Here is a 17,894-nt window from a genome sequence, read left to right as displayed (position 1 = left end):
TGCTGCATACTGTAAGATTGACTTTGAGTCAGATAATGCATTAGAGCTTCATTGTTTGAAAGCTAGACCTCAGCAGCTCCTATTTTAAGTGCTATGTGCACAATCTCGAGATACCATATGACCTATATTCTGTTTTATGGCAACATGTTGTGTGTAGCGAGAGAAAGAGGGAGGACAGAGCTTATCTGGGCATGGATAAGAGCCAGTTGGGCCTGTAGCCAGGTGCTGTCTCTCCCCATCTCCTTACCGCGGCTCCTCACGGTGTAAAGAATCCACAGAGAGGAACATGATAAACAGCAGTCTCCCACCCCCTGGAGGTGGTGGGGGCGAAGGGGGAATAAGGAGGAGGATGAGGAGGAGGAGGAGTGTTATGTTCAGAGGCCACACAAGATGGTTCTTTCTCATAAACTCTAATGTGAGAAAAAACAAGCTAGTGCTGATCTGGCCAATTATACTTTATTTTATCTGATTTTTGGAGGGTGGGGGTGTCGGAGGAGAGGGGCAGAGAATATGAGGGCAGCAGTGTTGTGTTATGTGGATGGGAGAGGGGGACCTGGAGTCCCAGTGGAGCCAGCCGCTCACTGCTGCTAGGGAGAAAATAAACACTCCCCCACTGGCTTATTTACACAAGGGGTTAACTCAAACTTTGATTTCATATTATTGTACCAGGGACCGTAACCCCCCACCTCTCGCTCTCCCTCCCTCTCCTCGCTTTCCACCTCTTTCATGCTTACTAGCTCTCTGTCACACACTCTCACTCCTGCTCTGTCACTGTCTGACATGAGATTCCTGAGATGGGATAAGTGAAAATAATCAAACAGAGAATCGAGCGGGGGTGGCGGCCAAATATGACAGTGTCACTGAAGTTGGACTTGATATATGGTGAGGAGGGTTGTCCAAACCTCAAAACTCCTCTGCTCTGGCTCCACACAACCTCATTCACTATTCTTTGACAAGACTAAGGAGACAGAGGGAAGACAGGATGATCCTCGTTTGTGCTTTTTTATTGAAACCAAAAAGTCCCACACAGATAAACAATCCCCCTTTCCAGGGAAAGCAGGGTTTTAAATCAAGGCAATGGTGAGACCCTTACAACTTCGCAGTTACATCTTAATGAGGTGACTGTGAGCTTGTTATTTCACTGAAACGCCTAGCAACCCCGTGCCTGGAATCCTGACCTCAAGCAACCCCAAGAGATGAGATTTACAGCTCTCATTTGGCTCTGAGGGGTATGTCACTGGGCCAAAATCATAGTCTCTAATTGCACTTTTATGTTAATATTAAGCTCAATGGAACTAAATTTTCCACCAGTGGACACAGAAATGAGTGCTGAGAGGGAGTCTTAAGAGTGGACACCACCACTGCTTCTTAGGATTTGGCCCCTGCACACTCTGCACCTGATGGCACCCTGATGCTAGTAATGCTCTGTGGCATCAGCCAAGGTCAACAGCGGCCCATGGTAAATGGCTCTCCCTCACACTGGTACTAATTGGTGCAAACTCCCCCTCACTCTAGAGGCAGATCTGTGGTCTCCCATCCTGTGCCAAAGCAAACAAGCCTGTAATTTCCTATCCATTTCTGTGATCCTACTATACAAACCGCCTCTGGTGACATCCACCTTATAGATTCTATGATTTGTTTATATTTCCGTCTCCATATCAACATCCTAAAATTTACTTAAAGCTATTAAAACCATAAAAAACAGTTGAAGTTTTTAAAGATTCACCTCTTGTTGTGAGTGTTCTCTCTGTTGGTTCGACTCTCTGACCTGCTCAGTTAGACTCTTCTTGGCATTCTCATGGGAATTCAAAGACTCTTCAAACTGACTCCGCAGGTCTTGCAGTTCAGACTGAAGGACAGCCATGGCATTCTGGAACACAGAGTTATATGTTAAGAGCAAGGAAGATGCCCAGAGACTATATGACCCTGCCATATTTTACCTTATACTGCTCCTGTTTGCTCAGTGCCTCCCTCTGCATACGCTCATGCTCCATGCCTGCTGTGGCCAGGTCCTGCTGCAAGGCTGCTAGCTTCTCTGTGAGGGCAGCCTTCTCTGCCTCCTTTTGGGACAAAGCCTGGTCACAACATACACAGTAAATGTCACAGCAAACGACTGCTTGACTTGAAAACTCTGTCAACTGAGAGTTGTCCAACTGATGATTTGACTCATCGACTTTAAGGGGGTTGCTCACAATGTTTGGCCGTGAGGACTTGGAGGATATTATGATAAAGTTAAAATAGAGAAGGTATTACACTGCAATAAACCTCTACTGAGGGACAACTGAAATGGTCCCAGCGTTTTGCATTAGGATACTGGCAAGACATGTGACGTTTGATGGACACACAACGACAGAATTTGGGATGTCGTGGTTATAAGAGAAATCGTTGGGCTACCCTAAAATACTCAATACAAGATTTTAAGGTTCATAAATAATCTATAAAAACAAAACAAACCTATGAAGCCACCACTTCACACACCTGCTGCTTCTCACTCTCAGCCTGCAGGAGGCTTTGGTTGAAGTCCTGCTGCAGCCTGGCCAGCTCCTCTTGCACCTGCTGCAGCTCCTTCTGGCTGTGCACACGCAGCTCCTCGCACTCTCTACGCAGCTGCTCCTCGGCCTGCACCCGCTGAACCGTCAGTTCCTCATACTGCTGCTCCTGTTGACCATCAAACACACACACTGCTGATTAGTAAATAGATGGGTGCAGCATACAATTTAAATCTTAACTATGTAAGTCTTACTGTACCTTTTGTCTGCGTTCACTTTCAAGCTGATCTCTGTGAACTTGCTCTTTGTTGTTCAGGGTCAGCAGGGCATTCTTCTCCACCTGTACCAGCTTCTCCTCCAACTCAGTCCGCTCTTGCGCAGCTTGTGCAAACTGGCGTTCGGCATCCACACGCATCCGAGCACCATCACCTAGACAGATGCAATCAATCTCTATCAAAATCCCACTCAATTATTAGATAGAGAGACTCAGGATTAGCAAGATTTTATTTAGACTCTTATTTACAGGGGATACTCATGCTTGTTTTTATGTAGAACATGCTAGCTTAACACCACTTATCCAATCCATGTGTGTTTGTGCGGAGTGGTGGGACCCTGGTCAGCTGAGAAAGCAGCTCCAGTGATCCTGCAGCCCAGCTGTTGCAGAGCTCACAGCTGAAATATGGATCTCTAGTGGGCTGTTGGAAAGGCTTCATGGCCAGGGGGTTTGGCACAGAGAAGAGTGGGGTCTCTGAGGGAGGGGGCTACTCACGCGTCAAGGCCTCGTTAGCCAGGAGCAAGCTGCACCTCTCCCCCTCCATCCTGGTGCGCTCGGCCTCCAGGGACGAGGCAAGCTTCTGGCTCTCGAACAGAGCTGCCTCCAGGGACTCCTTCTCTGCTCTGAAACACAGCGGCAAAGTGGTTTGAACTCTGAAAAAAAAGGACCTTTGAACCACTAGGTGTAGAAGGTCATAAAATCCAATGATCCATCATGAGCAAAGTTTCCAAATAAAACCAGGTTACTTAAAGACTCTTGTTACATGTGACTGGCTGTGCTTTAGAAAGCAGAATTTGCTCAAAAAGTCAAAATGACCTTAAATACACATTGGCAGTCGGTCTGACTTAAACAAACACACACAGACACACACTGAGTTGTTTATGATGCTGTTCTGACTTACATTCATTCCTTACACACTTAACCTCACCATATCCATAACTGATACATGCTTAACCTCAAACCTGACCCTGACCTTAACCAGAAACTATTTTACTGTAGTACTGTGAATGCAATTGCAGAAAACAAACTGGGAAAACTGGTTTTAAACGTGAAATTGGTCCCAAAACATTTTAGAGGTCAAACCACACAAACAAATACACACACACACACACACACACACACACACACACACACACACACACACACACACACACACACATATACACTCTGACCTAAGTGCAACCAGCTCCTGCGTGAGACCACAGGCGTTTCGGTCAGCGGAGTTTAGCTTGACATCCAGAGCAGCCTTGTCCTTGGCCAGCTCCTCCCTGTCATGGGTAGCTCTCTTTAGGGCTGTGGTCTGTGTCTCAAGCTCTTTCCTGCACGCACTCAGCTCCTCTGACACGGTCTGCATCTGCCTGTTGATCTAGAGACCGACACACACAAATAAAACAATACCGTCAAGAAATTAGTCCATATTTTTTGCTTAAAATAAAAACTAAATAAAATAAATGATTTACAGTTGATCATTCTGTTCATTTAAACTACACACTTAATAGCTGTATTGTCAAGTGTGGAAAACTATTTTTTTTTACAAGTAGAAGTATAAGCAGCAGAAAGAAGCCCTACATTAACAGTTACATTATGGTTTGCTGCACTAATATTGAACTCTACATAGCCCTCTTGTTGCAGTTATGAAGCATAAGTTAAACAAACTTTTTGTGATTCATGACAGTGTATAGGAACTGCAGGGCCATAACAAATGCACTGCCTGAAGCAAAACAAAAAATGATTAGTGGGGTTACATTTTTTTTCCAGTTTCCACTTAAATCACTATGACACACTACAGGACCTATATCTAGCAACAAAAATAATGAAGTGGGAACATGTGCAGTTAATGTGGAACTTGCTGAATTTTTTTCAGCATTTGTTACCTCCAACAACAGATTATTGCATGAAAGAACTGAGGAGACAATTGACCTGGGATTCATCCATTACTCTAGAAATTTAGGATGGAAATGATAGGTTTGTACATGGTTTTAAATGTCAGAGTAAAACATTACTTGAGGAATTGACAATCACCAGATTTCAGTGTCATTTAAAGGAATATTTAATCATTTCTGAGAAAGACACTCCTTTGCTTTCTTGCCGACTGAAGAAGAGGGAGAGTTGCAAGATCAATACCTAAGGCCAGAAATATGTGTCACTAGAACTGAAGTGGAATCATTTCTATTTGAATTTGGATTACGGAATTTTCTCTGCAACTGTGTTTGATCCTCAGTGGAAATTCAACTGGCTATATACAATTCAAATTCAGTTCTTGCAATTCAATTTCAGTTCACTGAGACACACATCCGGTTGTCTAGAAAGAGCAACTGATTTACTGAACCCCTTTTCAGCCAACACCTATTTCCTTCATGCCTATTGAGCCATGGTGTTTTAGGGATTGATACACATTGATGATCAGGTGCAAAATAAATGAAGTATTTTTCTCTTACATGGCAAGATATAAAATTACAGTCTTCACATAGAATAGACAAAATACTTGGCAAAATATCTTGGTTGCAGATATCGTTTAGAGAAAATAGTTGTAACAGTACAAATCTGCACTCGACTGCTCTTCTTCAACATTTGTGTACTCTGTGCAAAAATGTGTTAAAACAATATGTTGTGAATTTACAAGGGGCTACATGGAACTACTCCAAAGCCGAGCTCGTGACTTCCAGAATTGTCTGCTGCTTGCCTGGCAACCTCACTGTGCCAACAACACTCCACTGCCCAGCCAAGAAATAGCATATATCCCCAGAAAATCACAACCTCATCTTTACATGAGTGTTTGTGTACAAATTAAACACACCAGGCACGATGTGTTAATTAGTGAACTTTAGAGTTGCTGGTAGGTATTTGTTTTTAACATTGGGCAGCATAAGGCTAGCGGTTTCCCCCAGTCTACCAGTCTTTTATCCTAAGCTGACTGGCTGCTGGCTTCAGCTTTATATTCAGCATATACAGACATGAGAGTGGTATGTATCTTCTAATCTAACACTTAGCAAGAAACCTAATTAGCTTACTTCCCAAAATGTCAAACTGTTCCATTATAGGATATTGTCATGGTTTGAATCAAACAATAATAGCTGTTCTCTGAAACAAGAAAGTATGCTTAACTATAAATTGTATTTTTTCTCTGATATACTGTACCTTACCTTTAAGGTCAGTTCCTAGAACACCATCACACAATGGATGAATCTATAGTGGGCCCCTGAAACTTCTAATATTTCACTGCAACAGATTGTTTGAAAAGCAACAATCACTGTAATTTGATTTTGAACCAAACTAAAATGAACTCACACTAACTAAATATTAGCACATGATGTCTTTCAGCCTCTCCTTAGGTAAATATTAAGGTGGATGAATTACACCAATGTTATGTATGTGAGTGGTGCCCAATAAGGGGATGAAACATGAGCTTAGTATTGGTGGAGGCTACTCCAGGGCTTGTTTTATACACAGACTGATTTATTTGTACAGATAAGCTATCGAAAAATGTTTGGATGGAATTTGTCAAATTGTTTAGGTTTGTTATATTCTCGCTGAGATCAACATGGATAGCCCAGTTTCACATTCAGAACAGATAACAAAACAGGAGAGGATTCCTTTCATTCTTTAGGGGACAAAATAGGGAGATCTTGATCTGCTGAGAGAAGAATGGGAATACTTTAGGTGTTAATTTATTGAGTATTTCACTAACCCCCACCGGATATTATATGTCTATCTATTTATCTTTTCCAGTTCACATTTGTTCATGAAGATTCCCTGCCTGTTATGTCCCAAGTTACTCATAAAATACAGAGTGGGGCTCAAATGGCTCTCCATATCCCATTTGAGAGAAGAAAACCATTGCAGATGTGTCCAGTACCTCCAATACATTTAAATGTGACAACAACCTGCTGAAAGCCATTAATAACATCAACATAGTTCTCCCAGGTGGTGGGAGCTGGGAGGATGGAGGCTGAAGTGTGTGAATGGCCGGGGGTCTCTGACCTGGGAGTGCTGCTCCAGGGCCTGAGCGTTCTCCTTCTGCAGCAGGCTCAGCTCTGCTTCGAGCTTCTGGCAGAGATCCTGCAAGTGGCTGTGGGAGCTCTCCAGAGCTTGTTTTTCAGCAAGTAGATCCATCATCTCCTGTTGCACCCGTGCTGTCTCCTCTCTGGCCGCTGCCCGCTCCACTTCAGCCTCCCGTCTACGTTCACTGAGCTCTGCCTTTTCACCTTCTGTCTGGAAGGGGAGCAAAAATACTTCACTTCTGTTTTGTTCAACTCTGCCTTCCATCAATGTTACAGATGGCATCTGCACAGCTACTGACCTGCAGCAAAATACGATTGAGTTCCACCTTGTCTTTGGCTAGGCCTTCACTCAGGGCAGCCATTTTGGCCAGAGAATCTTTAAGGGCAGCCTCTTGATTCCGCAGTTTGGTGAGGGCTAACTCATTTGCAGCACTCTGCGACTCCATCTGTGGAATGAATTATGAAGGTTAGATGGATTTAAACTAGTGTTGCCCCCTGAAAGCTGAAGATTCAAATCACTCAGTTCTTATGACTGGTAAGACAAGGTGAAACAAATGGTTGTTAAAACAAGTTTCTGCTCTCATTTTTAGCCGCATCATCATGCACAGAGCAATGCAACAGGCTATAAACTTTACAAACCAAGTCACCATAAATAACAAAACTAACTGATGAAAACAGAAAAGCATGATAGAATCAGAGCACATGTGACAGCCTGTCAGCATCCATCACACCATACAGGTGACACGCTGCAGTGGCTGACAGCGCTGCTGCACCATGGCAGGAGAGACACACAGCACTGCACTGGGATTTTATACTTAAATTATGAGCAGGATAGCGGAAACTTTTGCTTACTCTGACTGTGAGGCAATCTGATGTTTTCAGATCAAAGATGACAAAGAAAGGCATTAAAACATGTGTCTCACTGGTAAAACATGTAAGCTGATATAGGAGTTTAGTGTGACACACTGAACTGGCCAAATCTGATGTGACTGACAAAATTATGACTTGGGTACTGCCAAAGCAGTGTACCTTGCTGAGAGCCAGAGCGAGGCTGGCCTTATCATCCTCCAACACCTCCTTCTGCAGGGTGATTTGACTCAAAGCCTCCTTCATTGTCACAAGCTCCCTACGTAGATCTGAGTGCTTCCCTTCAAGCTCCTCCAGGCTTCTCTCACTGAAACACAAAATGACTCTTTCACACTGTTTCTTTGTCTCACACACAAGCCGATTATTTATATAAACAGAATCCCTTAACAGTAATCCATCTCCACTTTGAAAGATGGAGAAATGTTGGTGCCAAAGGCCAGAACACTGAGGGAGTTACTTTTTGCTGTATCGCATGTCCTGCTCCAATTCTCAGCTAATCAAATTTTTTGAAGCAAAAGAAACCCTCAACAAGAGGAAAAAAAAGTTTTCTTCTTGCATGAGTGCAGTAATGCAATGTAAATCATTTACATTTTCATCCAAATGTCATCTGGGTGCGTTGCTGGACGGAGAATGACATGTGTTACTGATCTGAACTCTAAACAATCAGAGCTTGAAAACAATCACGGGTGACGGGGTGTGTGTTGTGTAACGGTCATTCTCCTTTGCTCATGCTGTACCCTCTCTGGGCCTCCGTGCGCTGGCGTGCCAGCTGCATCTCCAGATCCTCCCTTTGCTGCCTCAGGAGGTCCCGCTGTCTCTGGAGCTCCAGCGACGAGCCCCGCAGTACCTCCAGCTCAGCACGCTGGGAGTCCACCTCCTGCTGCAGCCCTGACAGGAGCTTCTCCAGGCTGCCCTTCTCACTGTGAGACACAGAGGTAGAGAGAGGCAGAAGAAAAGCTGAGAGAGAGAGTATGTTGAGGTCAGTTGCTGCACTATGATCATCAACATCATCATCATTATCAGAACACTTGGTTTTCTCCTTTACTTCTTGTATGATGTTGTATAAATGTTGTTTTTGGAGGTTTTAATACATCTAAATATGTTCTGATAATGAGAGTGAAAATGATCTGCTTAATTAAACATTAAACCAAAGTATAACATTTGTAATCATCATCATAATCATTATAACATTTCTATTTTTCCAAAAACAACACTTTGTCCTAATGGTACTTTCACAAGTAACAAAACAAAGCCTAAAAAATACGAAACAAAATACATAGCTAAGATGCTAAGCAGCTTCCACAGTGTTGAGGCTTCGACACAGTCCAGAAAAAGGATAATAAATGCAGTTTCAAGAAGTACCTGGACATGAGCTCCAATGAGCAGCGATATCTGTTGCTGCCTCTCAGGCTTTCCTCCAGAGCTTTTTTAGTCTCCTGACTTTCCCTACGTACTTCTTGGATCTTCTGCTCCAGCTCTTTCCTCTCAGCATCCCTCTCCTGCAGGTGATCACGCAGTGTGTCCACTTGTTCTACAGCGGCATCCAGACGCCCACGCAGGTCCTGTGGTTTGTACGTGGATACAGTGTTTATGGTATGTAACTAAAGAAACTTGGTTAAACATGTTAAAACACATTATTCCTCTAAAACAGTGGATCCCAACATTTTGGCTTCTGACTAGGGCTAATACGGTAATGTGGTATCATAAAAAAAAAATCATTTTGCGATTATTTTGACATATACTGCAACTGCAATATGATCCATCTTTTTCATGGGAATGATCATTTTTGCATCATCATTTTCATTTTCACTGAAAAAGCAACTACTAAAATAATTATAAAAATAAATAAAAAAGATAATGTGATGACATAACTTGTTGGGGGTCTGCACCAAACAAACATCTCCTCTTATATCTGGACAACAAAATTTGCAGAGGGCATATCTGGAGCACTACGGTACTTCATTATAATGCTGTTTTGTCACGTATTTTTGTCTCAAAATTTCAGCTTCTGCAATTTGGATAATGTACTTGGCCATATTGTGATTCCAGTAAAATTTTGACTAATCATATGCCTGGCCCCTCAAAATTAAGCTTCATCTACTTATGTCCCCTCATTACAGGCTAAGTCTAGGTTGTCTGAACATGATCAGTTCAGATCATGATCAGTGATTTTTCCTGCTTTTATCGTCTCTTTTGTTGAACTGTCCAATGACTGAAGAGGTGAAAAAAAAGCCTGAAGAGTCTGAAAATATAAATATTTATTTTGTGACCACTCAGATGTTTTTTGGGACCCCTTGAGCAGTTACTATCCTCACGTTGGGAGCCACTGTTCTAAAACATCAACAAAGACAAAAGAGCAGCCACTTTTGTTAGACCTGTGTTTGTTTCTGGTGCTTGGAGAGAGCACTCTGCACAGCCATCAGGGTAGTGTTTCTCAGAGGAGATTGGCCATGACGAGGTGAGGAGGACACACTTTCAGGACCAGTGCTATCACCCTCACCTCCAACCAACTGGATTCAGCAGATACAATGAAGGACAATGGAAAAGCGTTAATCTTCTCATGTGCTAACATAATGCATGATGTAGTTTAATGCATTTGTTTTGTTCTGACCTGATGAATATGAAATAAAATCTTTTGGAGGGCTTGAATCTCTGAGTGGACGACCTCCATCTCTGCTTTATCCTCTGTTCTCCTCGTCTCCTGAGCAGGAAACCATTAAAGTCAGATAAGCAGCGCACATAGAGCAAGCCTGACATTCCCCAGACGGCAGCCAAGTAGACAAGGAAGTCGTGGAATTTATCAAGCCTAAGGTCCAGACTACAGGCGATTTAGCCCCCTTAACCACCCGTCTATCTGCCACCTCCCAGTCATGAAACCCAAGATCCCACCATCCTGTCCAGACTGAGCTGCATGGTGTTGAGGCTGGCATCCTTCTCACTGTTCTGGCTGCGGAGGTGCTTCACCGTGTCAGTCAGCTCCAGGATTCTACATAGATCAAAAATGCAAGTAAATATACAGAGAATGACATCACAAACACATACACACATGGTTCCCTGGGTCCCTGACACACTGAAGATACAAGACTGCCATGTACTCCTCCTCGACTGGAAAATTAACACTATCATATTCTCTGCACAGAATCACGGGATTAACAATGACAACTGATAAGATGAAAAGTCAGCAACAATGCAGAATACAAAGGCACTGACAGTCACTGCAGTCTACTGACTGAAGTGAAGGCACAAAAGACTTGATTCTTCTATATCAGGACAAGAGCAATTGTCACTGAAAATAGCTTTATGTGCTGCATTTTAATGATCAAAGCTTGAGTTAAATTCTGGGGTTCCATCTAGGGGATTAAATTTGAACTATTGCTGACCTCAGGCCACAAATTTTTATTTAAATTTATGATGTTTTTTGCTCCTTGTAGTCTTGGTCATCTATATCAATTCAAAGACTGTAAACAAATATACATCTATAGTTTGTGCCGTCAGTCCAAGGTTTAGGTTTAGTTATCACTGAAACCAGATTTCATGCATTCCCTTAAATGGAACGCAGCTTCAAGCTATATTTTATATCATTTTGGCTGCCATTTTCACAAGACAGGAAGCAAAATCTTTATGATAGACAGGCCCATATGGATTTGGAGAAGACTTTACCTGGAGTTAAGTTCAACTTTCTCTGCATCCCAGCGACCCTGAAGCTGCATGGCCTCTTTCAGCTTGTCTTTCAGCTGCCTCTCCAGTGCTGACATCTCCACACTACTAGAGGTGCTCTCCTGAGTCACTCTGGCCTCTAAGTTCATGCAGGCAACATGCAGCTGTCGGCTGGCAGCGACACACTCCCCACGCATATCAGACAGAGTCCTGTTGAACAGAATCATCAAGATTTGCAGAATGTATCATAAAATATGAAACATGACATGCTGTTTTCATTCATACAGTTGTGAGCCATTAGTCTAATTAAAAAACTGTCTGCTTGTATTTAGAAAGGATGGGTGTCTCTAGTGGTTAAGCTCTGGGATCAGGGCTCACTTTGAAGTGTCTTCAGTTTCAGTTACAGTACAGCCTCTAACATGATCACAGCTGTCTATGAGCTGAGCAATCATTATTAAAGCAAATTACTCTTCAATAGTGCTCACAGTGGTTCAACATGAGAGAAGCCATGTCTTGTAGGGTTCCAGCTTTACCCTGATGGATGATTTCAACAGTGAGGCTAGACACCTTAAGCCATTGGTCGCCCCAGTGAGGAAACAATGAGCAGGGAGACTGGCGACCCTGTTGACCTGTTCCACTTTGATCCTTGGCTGAGAGAGATGGATTGTGGTTGCATTCATGAGTAGGAGACACAGGAGTGGTGGGGGTTCTTATGGAATCCTGAGTCGCTGGAGGGGTTCTGGCAGTGGGCCACACTCACCTGTCAGTGAAAGTCCTTAGCTGGGTAAAAGTGCTCCGCAGGGAAGCGGCCTGGCGCCACAGTGCTCTGACACGAACCTGTTCACGACTCAGCCGGGAGGCACATGTCTGAAGAGAGACAGAGACAACAAGGGGACTAGAAACTGAAGGGTGGGTGGCAAGGATTGCTTACAGCAAATGCTGGCACCTCTCATTTTATTGTGAACCCAAACAGATGCAGTGCTGGAACTCCTGGACTCTGGCACACTGGCACACATACAAATAATTGGATTTCCCTGAATCAACAGATGTAGCCCATTTACAGCACGAACGCCAGATTGTTTGCACAAAATTTTCCTCCCCCTCAGCAGTTGGAATGTTTTCACAGGAAACAACAACTCAAAAATCATAGCAATGAAACGAACAGGGAATGAGAATGAATTGACGAAACTGGCTATGAATGGAATTCCTACCCCATGTGAACTCAACAGGAGTTTAATTGCACAATCTCTGTGCAGAAAGGGATAAACTTGAGCTCTCCCTGTTGCTTTTCTGACTCAAGTACTTCATTTTTGTGGTTTTTCTCACCTCTTGCTCTCTGCGCAGACGGGTATCACACAACTCAATGTCTTCACGAGCCTTCCACAAGCTCTCTGTCAGCCCATGGTTGACAGTGCCTGCCTGCTCCAGTTGTTCCCGCAGCATGGAGTTAACTTGGCTGAGGCTTGCACACCTGGAAATAACCAGCATTATGGCAGTGAGAGACTGTTTGGCACTTCTACCTTGACAAACTGTCACAACACCCTCCTGTAACCTTCCCAGAGCACCCAAACTCTGTCATTCATATAGCCAGCATATCAGTCTTACATCTGTAGCCTTTAGATCCACCCTTGCCAACCACACTTACAGGGTGAACATGTGTGACAGTTTTATAACGTCTGTGTCAACTTAGATTTAATCTCCACCAGATTTGCTTGTATAGTCATTGACAAAAATATTTACATCATTCTCACACTAAACACACACCCAGTTACAGTAAAGCACGCCACAGTGCTGTTTGGTTATCTGCATGAGAGGAAGCCAAACCCATGTTTGCATGTACGGCATGATATTGTGTTTAACAGGAACTGAGGCATAGGGAAAGAGGGGTTCAATAATTCCAATAATAAGCAAAAACATATAAGTCATGGTTGTAGACGTAATTTCTACATTAGACTTACATTAAAAAGTGCTTAAGTGGATAGAGCTTGGTAACTCTGCGGTGAGTGATATTTTAGTAAAAATTATCAGGTCCTGGCAAAGTTTCTGCCATGGGCATTTCAAATAAAGTTCCATAACTGTATAAATCATCGAGCATTAAAACCTGGCCTCAGCTGCAGAGGTTGGCCCATACTTAATGTGAAGCATCGTTAAAATGCTTTGGAGAAGAGAGCCAACACAGTCCCACTAATTTTCTCTGACAAATTGGAAGCTGAGATTATCTGCCAAGGGCAGGTTCTGCCCTCTCCCTGCAGCAGGGCAGGGAAAAACACAGCAGGAAAGCTCAACTGCTGGGAATATCTCTGCTCCACGCATTTCACAGAAATATTTTGGTTTGATTTCTGCTTCTCAACAAGAAACAGAGAAAGAAAAACAGGAGCAAATTTCTAACAGGCTTATCCATGAATTTACTGCTCCAAGTCTGCATCCAAATAGCGACTCCCTGCTGCTGTCGGTTGTCTGATTTCTAAATTCCAAACTTTGTGCACTTTTTCTAAAACCCCCTTATATGTATTACTTACTAATACAGAAGCTGTACACATTTCTCTGCTGGCTGGGTAACCTGCCTGCCTGCACTGCATGGTGCCCATCACTCACCTCTTCTGCTCCTCCTCCAGCTGAGCAGACTTATTCTGGATAGCCATGTTGAGCTCCTGCTCTGTCCGCCGCTGAAACTGGGCTGAGTCCTGGTGTGCCTGCAGCTGAACACACACACAGACACATGCACACACACACGCACACACACGCACACACACCACAACTGGCATCCTGATAACACTGAAGTATATGCTAGCAGGAGTAAGTTAGCAGTTACCTAATATTTATAAAGCAACATAATTACAGTGTAAATCTGCTAATCCAAATTCTCTGTGGTGGCCACTCAGCCAACAATAATATTTGGATGAATTAAATACATTTAAATAACAGCACAAATCTTATTCACGACATGAAAAGAGCATGTTTTAGTTTTCAGTTCTGCATGTTTCTCTTACTGGTTGTTAAAATGCTTTGCACTGCTTGCACAAACAACTGGAACATTGTAACACACTATACGGACATTGTGATAATGCTGTGATAATAATCAAGAGTCACTTCACCACCCTGCCCTAGTCAGTATTACCATCTTTGTCTGGGGAAAGAATCTTTTGGACTAAACTTCTATTTGGAAAAACATAATGCAGTAAAAATGAAAAACAGCTAAATGATGGTTTAATGCAAGGCAATGTCAGTTGATGGACCCTAGAGGAGCCTAGCAGGACCTTTAGACCTTAGACTTCATTATTTACAGTATATCTAAGCAACACTCATCCTTGAATGTGATGCTACAGTCTAGACGTACCAACAATCTCATCTTCTCAGACTCTGATGTCTTCTCCAGCACCTGTTCTTCCAGTTCCCCACACCTTTTCTTGTACTGAAGAACCTTGCGTAAAACAAATACGTTGCACAGTTAAGCTTAAGGAACTTTATTTTTGTTATGTAACAGTTTCTAAATAGTGAGGTCCATTTCAAGTTACCTTGGTCTGAAGCTTTTGAACAAGTTGGGCCTGTCTCTGCTGGGCCTCCTGGTAGACCTGCAGTCTTTGACTATAAGCTCTCTCCTTGTTCTGCAATTGCAGGGATCTTGGTGATACACTGTCCTGGTCTGACTCACCTGCAGACTGCAGCATCAGCATCTGATCGAGCTGGATGGAGTGGTAACAAATTAGCTTTGGCATGGTATCAGTATCACAATACATAGTATAATATATTAGGGATGTCCTGATCCAATCACGTGATGAAATTATCGGATTTAACCTTACAAAACAACAAGCATGGCCATGTTCATGTTTTAAATTCATCCTGAGGTACAAAGAGATTGTCAAATTGAATGACAATGGCTTAGTTTTAATTAAGTTCCACAACATCAATATTCATTGTTGCACAGACAGAAACAACACCGTAAACGTCACAATTTACGGCAGATGGGGACTTCAGACAACATAATAGTAGTGAGCTGGTAGTTAGTAGGCTAACGCAGGGCAAACGTGTCACCTCGGGACAGCAAAAATGTCTGCAGTTTGGAGGTATTTTAAGCTGGACAGCGAAGGCAGTGCAACAGCCACTTGTAATGTGTGCAAATTGGGCATTTCGCATGGTGGAAATGTGGACCTGTTCTCTTTTTTTCTTCTTAATAATGCATTGCTGAAGTATCAGATCAGGACTCGGTATCGGCAGATACTCAAAATCAAATGACTCGGACTCGGGGGCAAAAAAATGTGATCGGGACATCCCTATAATATATATAAATATAAATATAAATATACATATAAATATAAATATAAATGCAATCCAGGGCAACAGCCCTGCAACAAACCTCTGTATTCTGTTTTACTGACAGTGTGTCATGAAGGTGTGGTATGGCCAATTTTGTTGTGGTGTTGTTGAACTGGGCTGCATTATACTGAACTGTATGTCCAGCTAACAAGGATTTATTGCACACCAAATGTACTGCATTGCCTTATATTACATGGGTGTATTTAACAACCCAGTAACGCAGTCTATCTCATCCTAATTATATGGATGTACAAATGATTAATGGTCGGGCTAAAGGATATGTTTGCATCCAGACGAGTCATTTAGTGGTTTTCAATAGTTCGCTGTGGTTTGCATTTGTAAAAAAAATATGTTAATGCATGGGAGCATTCAATGGATTTTTGAAGTGTTCTATTAATGCATGTTCATGCCAAAAAGAACATACAATACAGTGCTTTTGATTGGTAATTACTATCATCACTGTCATAATTCAATGTTATCAATACCGATGTGATTAAATATATGCCTAGCATGTTTCCCACAAGAACAGAAACCCTCAACATTTAAGTGTCTAGAGCAATCTAGAGAACATCTGTATTAATTCAACATGAGGGTTGGGCAAACAGTGGCTAGACCTAAAGATGGGGTGTGTGGAATGTCCAAGTACACTAAGTTTGTATATTGGTGTTTATGCATGATGGCTGTATCTGTCAAATGCATCTAAAAACAAAGATATTCACATGCACTGGTCTTTCTCACTGTAGAATCTCATATCCTCTCCCATATCTGAAATCCAAATGTCCTGTAACCTCTCAACCTCACACAACCTAAACTCCCTCTGCACCACCCACTCTCTATCCTGGTGCCAGACACCCTGTCCTCACTAATACAAACCACATGGCCCTAGAGCACTACAACACACTGCGTGCCTCCAGCTGCCCTTGCCGACTTCTCATTTAAAAAGAGAGGAAGAGAGCGAGAGTGAGGGAGCCCCCTCCCTGCAATACACTCCAAACCACCATCCAAGCCCTTCAAATCAACCCTGCGACCCACTCCCTCCCACCTCTCTTCTGTACCTCATCTCTTCTCTGGGTGCTTAATCTCTCCAGCAGGCTCCAAGAGAGCCAAGACAATAGTCTCACTGTTCAACACTGAACCCAGCCACTTTGCCACCATTATTAACACATTTTCAAATGCCCTTTTCAGAATTTTATTCTACAAACTACGCTAACGGCCATCATGCACTTGGCTCTGTGCTTTTGGTGTTTTTCTCCAAGGACCTGGGGAGCACAAAAGCTTCTTTTACTGCCCGTTGTTGGGGTGACAGCTTTAGGGACTGAGAAAGGAGGAACAACATGGGCGGAGTATTTGAAACACACAAAACTGCAGCAGCTGTGTTTAAAGGGACTCCTGGAAACAGCTGTGTGTGGAGCATTGGTGATTATGCATCTTTTCAAGTATTTTGGCACAACTATTGCAATAACACTGACTTACTAACAAGCATGTACTTTATAAATACACCTTGAAAACATGGCCATAGCACACAAGGTTTATTACAGCACGTGAGTACAATCTACATCTGGTGCCTTATAGAGTGGGGAAAAGGGACCACAGTACAACTGAGACAATACTGTACTACACCAATGTAACTAAGAAAAACATACTAAATCTAAAACAAAGTTAGCTCACCCTTACAACACAGTGCAAAATACAAAAGGATCAGTTATTTACTAGAGATGCACCAATTTCAATTTTCTTAGCCAATTCTGATTTCTGATTTTTATAAGGGTCTGACCTGCCAGTTCTGATTTTGGCCGATTCCGATTTTCAGTCTTTCTAAGAACTGTAATTGATAGCATTCACAAACATTTTTGCAACTTTTCTTGTAAAAATTAAATTAGATGTTCATAATAAGACACTGACTATTAAATATTCATTAAATACTATTTAAATTTTCTCCCAAGTCCTCCAGGTTACAACCAGGGCTTATTATAGTTTTACATTAAGATTATGAATCAGCTGAATGTGATCTCGTGAGATTTCATGGGACGCAATTTTACGTGATCTCCTGTGGAAGCACATGTAAACAAACCAGAGACGGACGCTGTGCAACAGTTTGCTGCAGCAAAACTTTGCCATGAGAAAAACAGATGCAGAAGTTAAACGAGTCTGGATGAGAAAATGTCTGAGGAGACACATCAACACAGGTTGTTTATTCTTCAGCCAGAACAGGAGGTGAGATTTTAACTGTCCCTCTGTGAACAGTAGTCTGCTGCTGGCTAACATCAGCCTGTAGAGCTACACGGTTTACAC

The 17,894-nt window shown here is 42.6% G+C and overlaps 1 protein-coding gene across 1 annotated transcript in view; it reads right to left on the bottom strand.

The window, feature by feature from the left end:
* The window catches only part of crocc2 (ciliary rootlet coiled-coil, rootletin family member 2), a 37,115-nt gene that overhangs the window by 10,158 nt on the left and 9,063 nt on the right, over window positions 1–17,894 (bottom strand). The window contains exons 4-23 of the mRNA XM_084722550.1: window positions 14,804–14,971; window positions 14,626–14,709; window positions 13,884–13,987; window positions 12,615–12,759; window positions 12,049–12,155; window positions 11,292–11,498; window positions 10,521–10,617; window positions 10,243–10,332; window positions 10,007–10,141; window positions 8,994–9,193; window positions 8,369–8,551; window positions 7,794–7,938; window positions 7,064–7,210; window positions 6,745–6,975; window positions 3,936–4,129; window positions 3,259–3,386; window positions 2,749–2,918; window positions 2,479–2,658; window positions 1,941–2,075; window positions 1,727–1,870 (exon numbers count right to left, since the gene is read on the bottom strand). Of these exons, the coding sequence (XP_084578676.1) occupies window positions 1,727–1,870; window positions 1,941–2,075; window positions 2,479–2,658; window positions 2,749–2,918; window positions 3,259–3,386; window positions 3,936–4,129; window positions 6,745–6,975; window positions 7,064–7,210; window positions 7,794–7,938; window positions 8,369–8,551; window positions 8,994–9,193; window positions 10,007–10,141; window positions 10,243–10,332; window positions 10,521–10,617; window positions 11,292–11,498; window positions 12,049–12,155; window positions 12,615–12,759; window positions 13,884–13,987; window positions 14,626–14,709; window positions 14,804–14,971 (2,994 nt within the window). The remainder of the gene's footprint in view (window positions 1–1,726; window positions 1,871–1,940; window positions 2,076–2,478; window positions 2,659–2,748; window positions 2,919–3,258; window positions 3,387–3,935; window positions 4,130–6,744; window positions 6,976–7,063; window positions 7,211–7,793; window positions 7,939–8,368; window positions 8,552–8,993; window positions 9,194–10,006; window positions 10,142–10,242; window positions 10,333–10,520; window positions 10,618–11,291; window positions 11,499–12,048; window positions 12,156–12,614; window positions 12,760–13,883; window positions 13,988–14,625; window positions 14,710–14,803; window positions 14,972–17,894) is intronic.

The sequence above is a fragment of the Lutjanus erythropterus genome, chromosome 7, assembly GCF_056507025.1.
Source record: "Lutjanus erythropterus isolate fLutEry1 chromosome 7, fLutEry1.hap2, whole genome shotgun sequence".
Lineage (NCBI taxonomy): Eukaryota > Metazoa > Chordata > Actinopteri > Lutjaniformes > Lutjanidae > Lutjanus > Lutjanus erythropterus.
The sequence above is the reverse complement of the archived record's forward strand: the minus strand, read 5'-3'. Positions and strand labels throughout refer to the sequence as shown.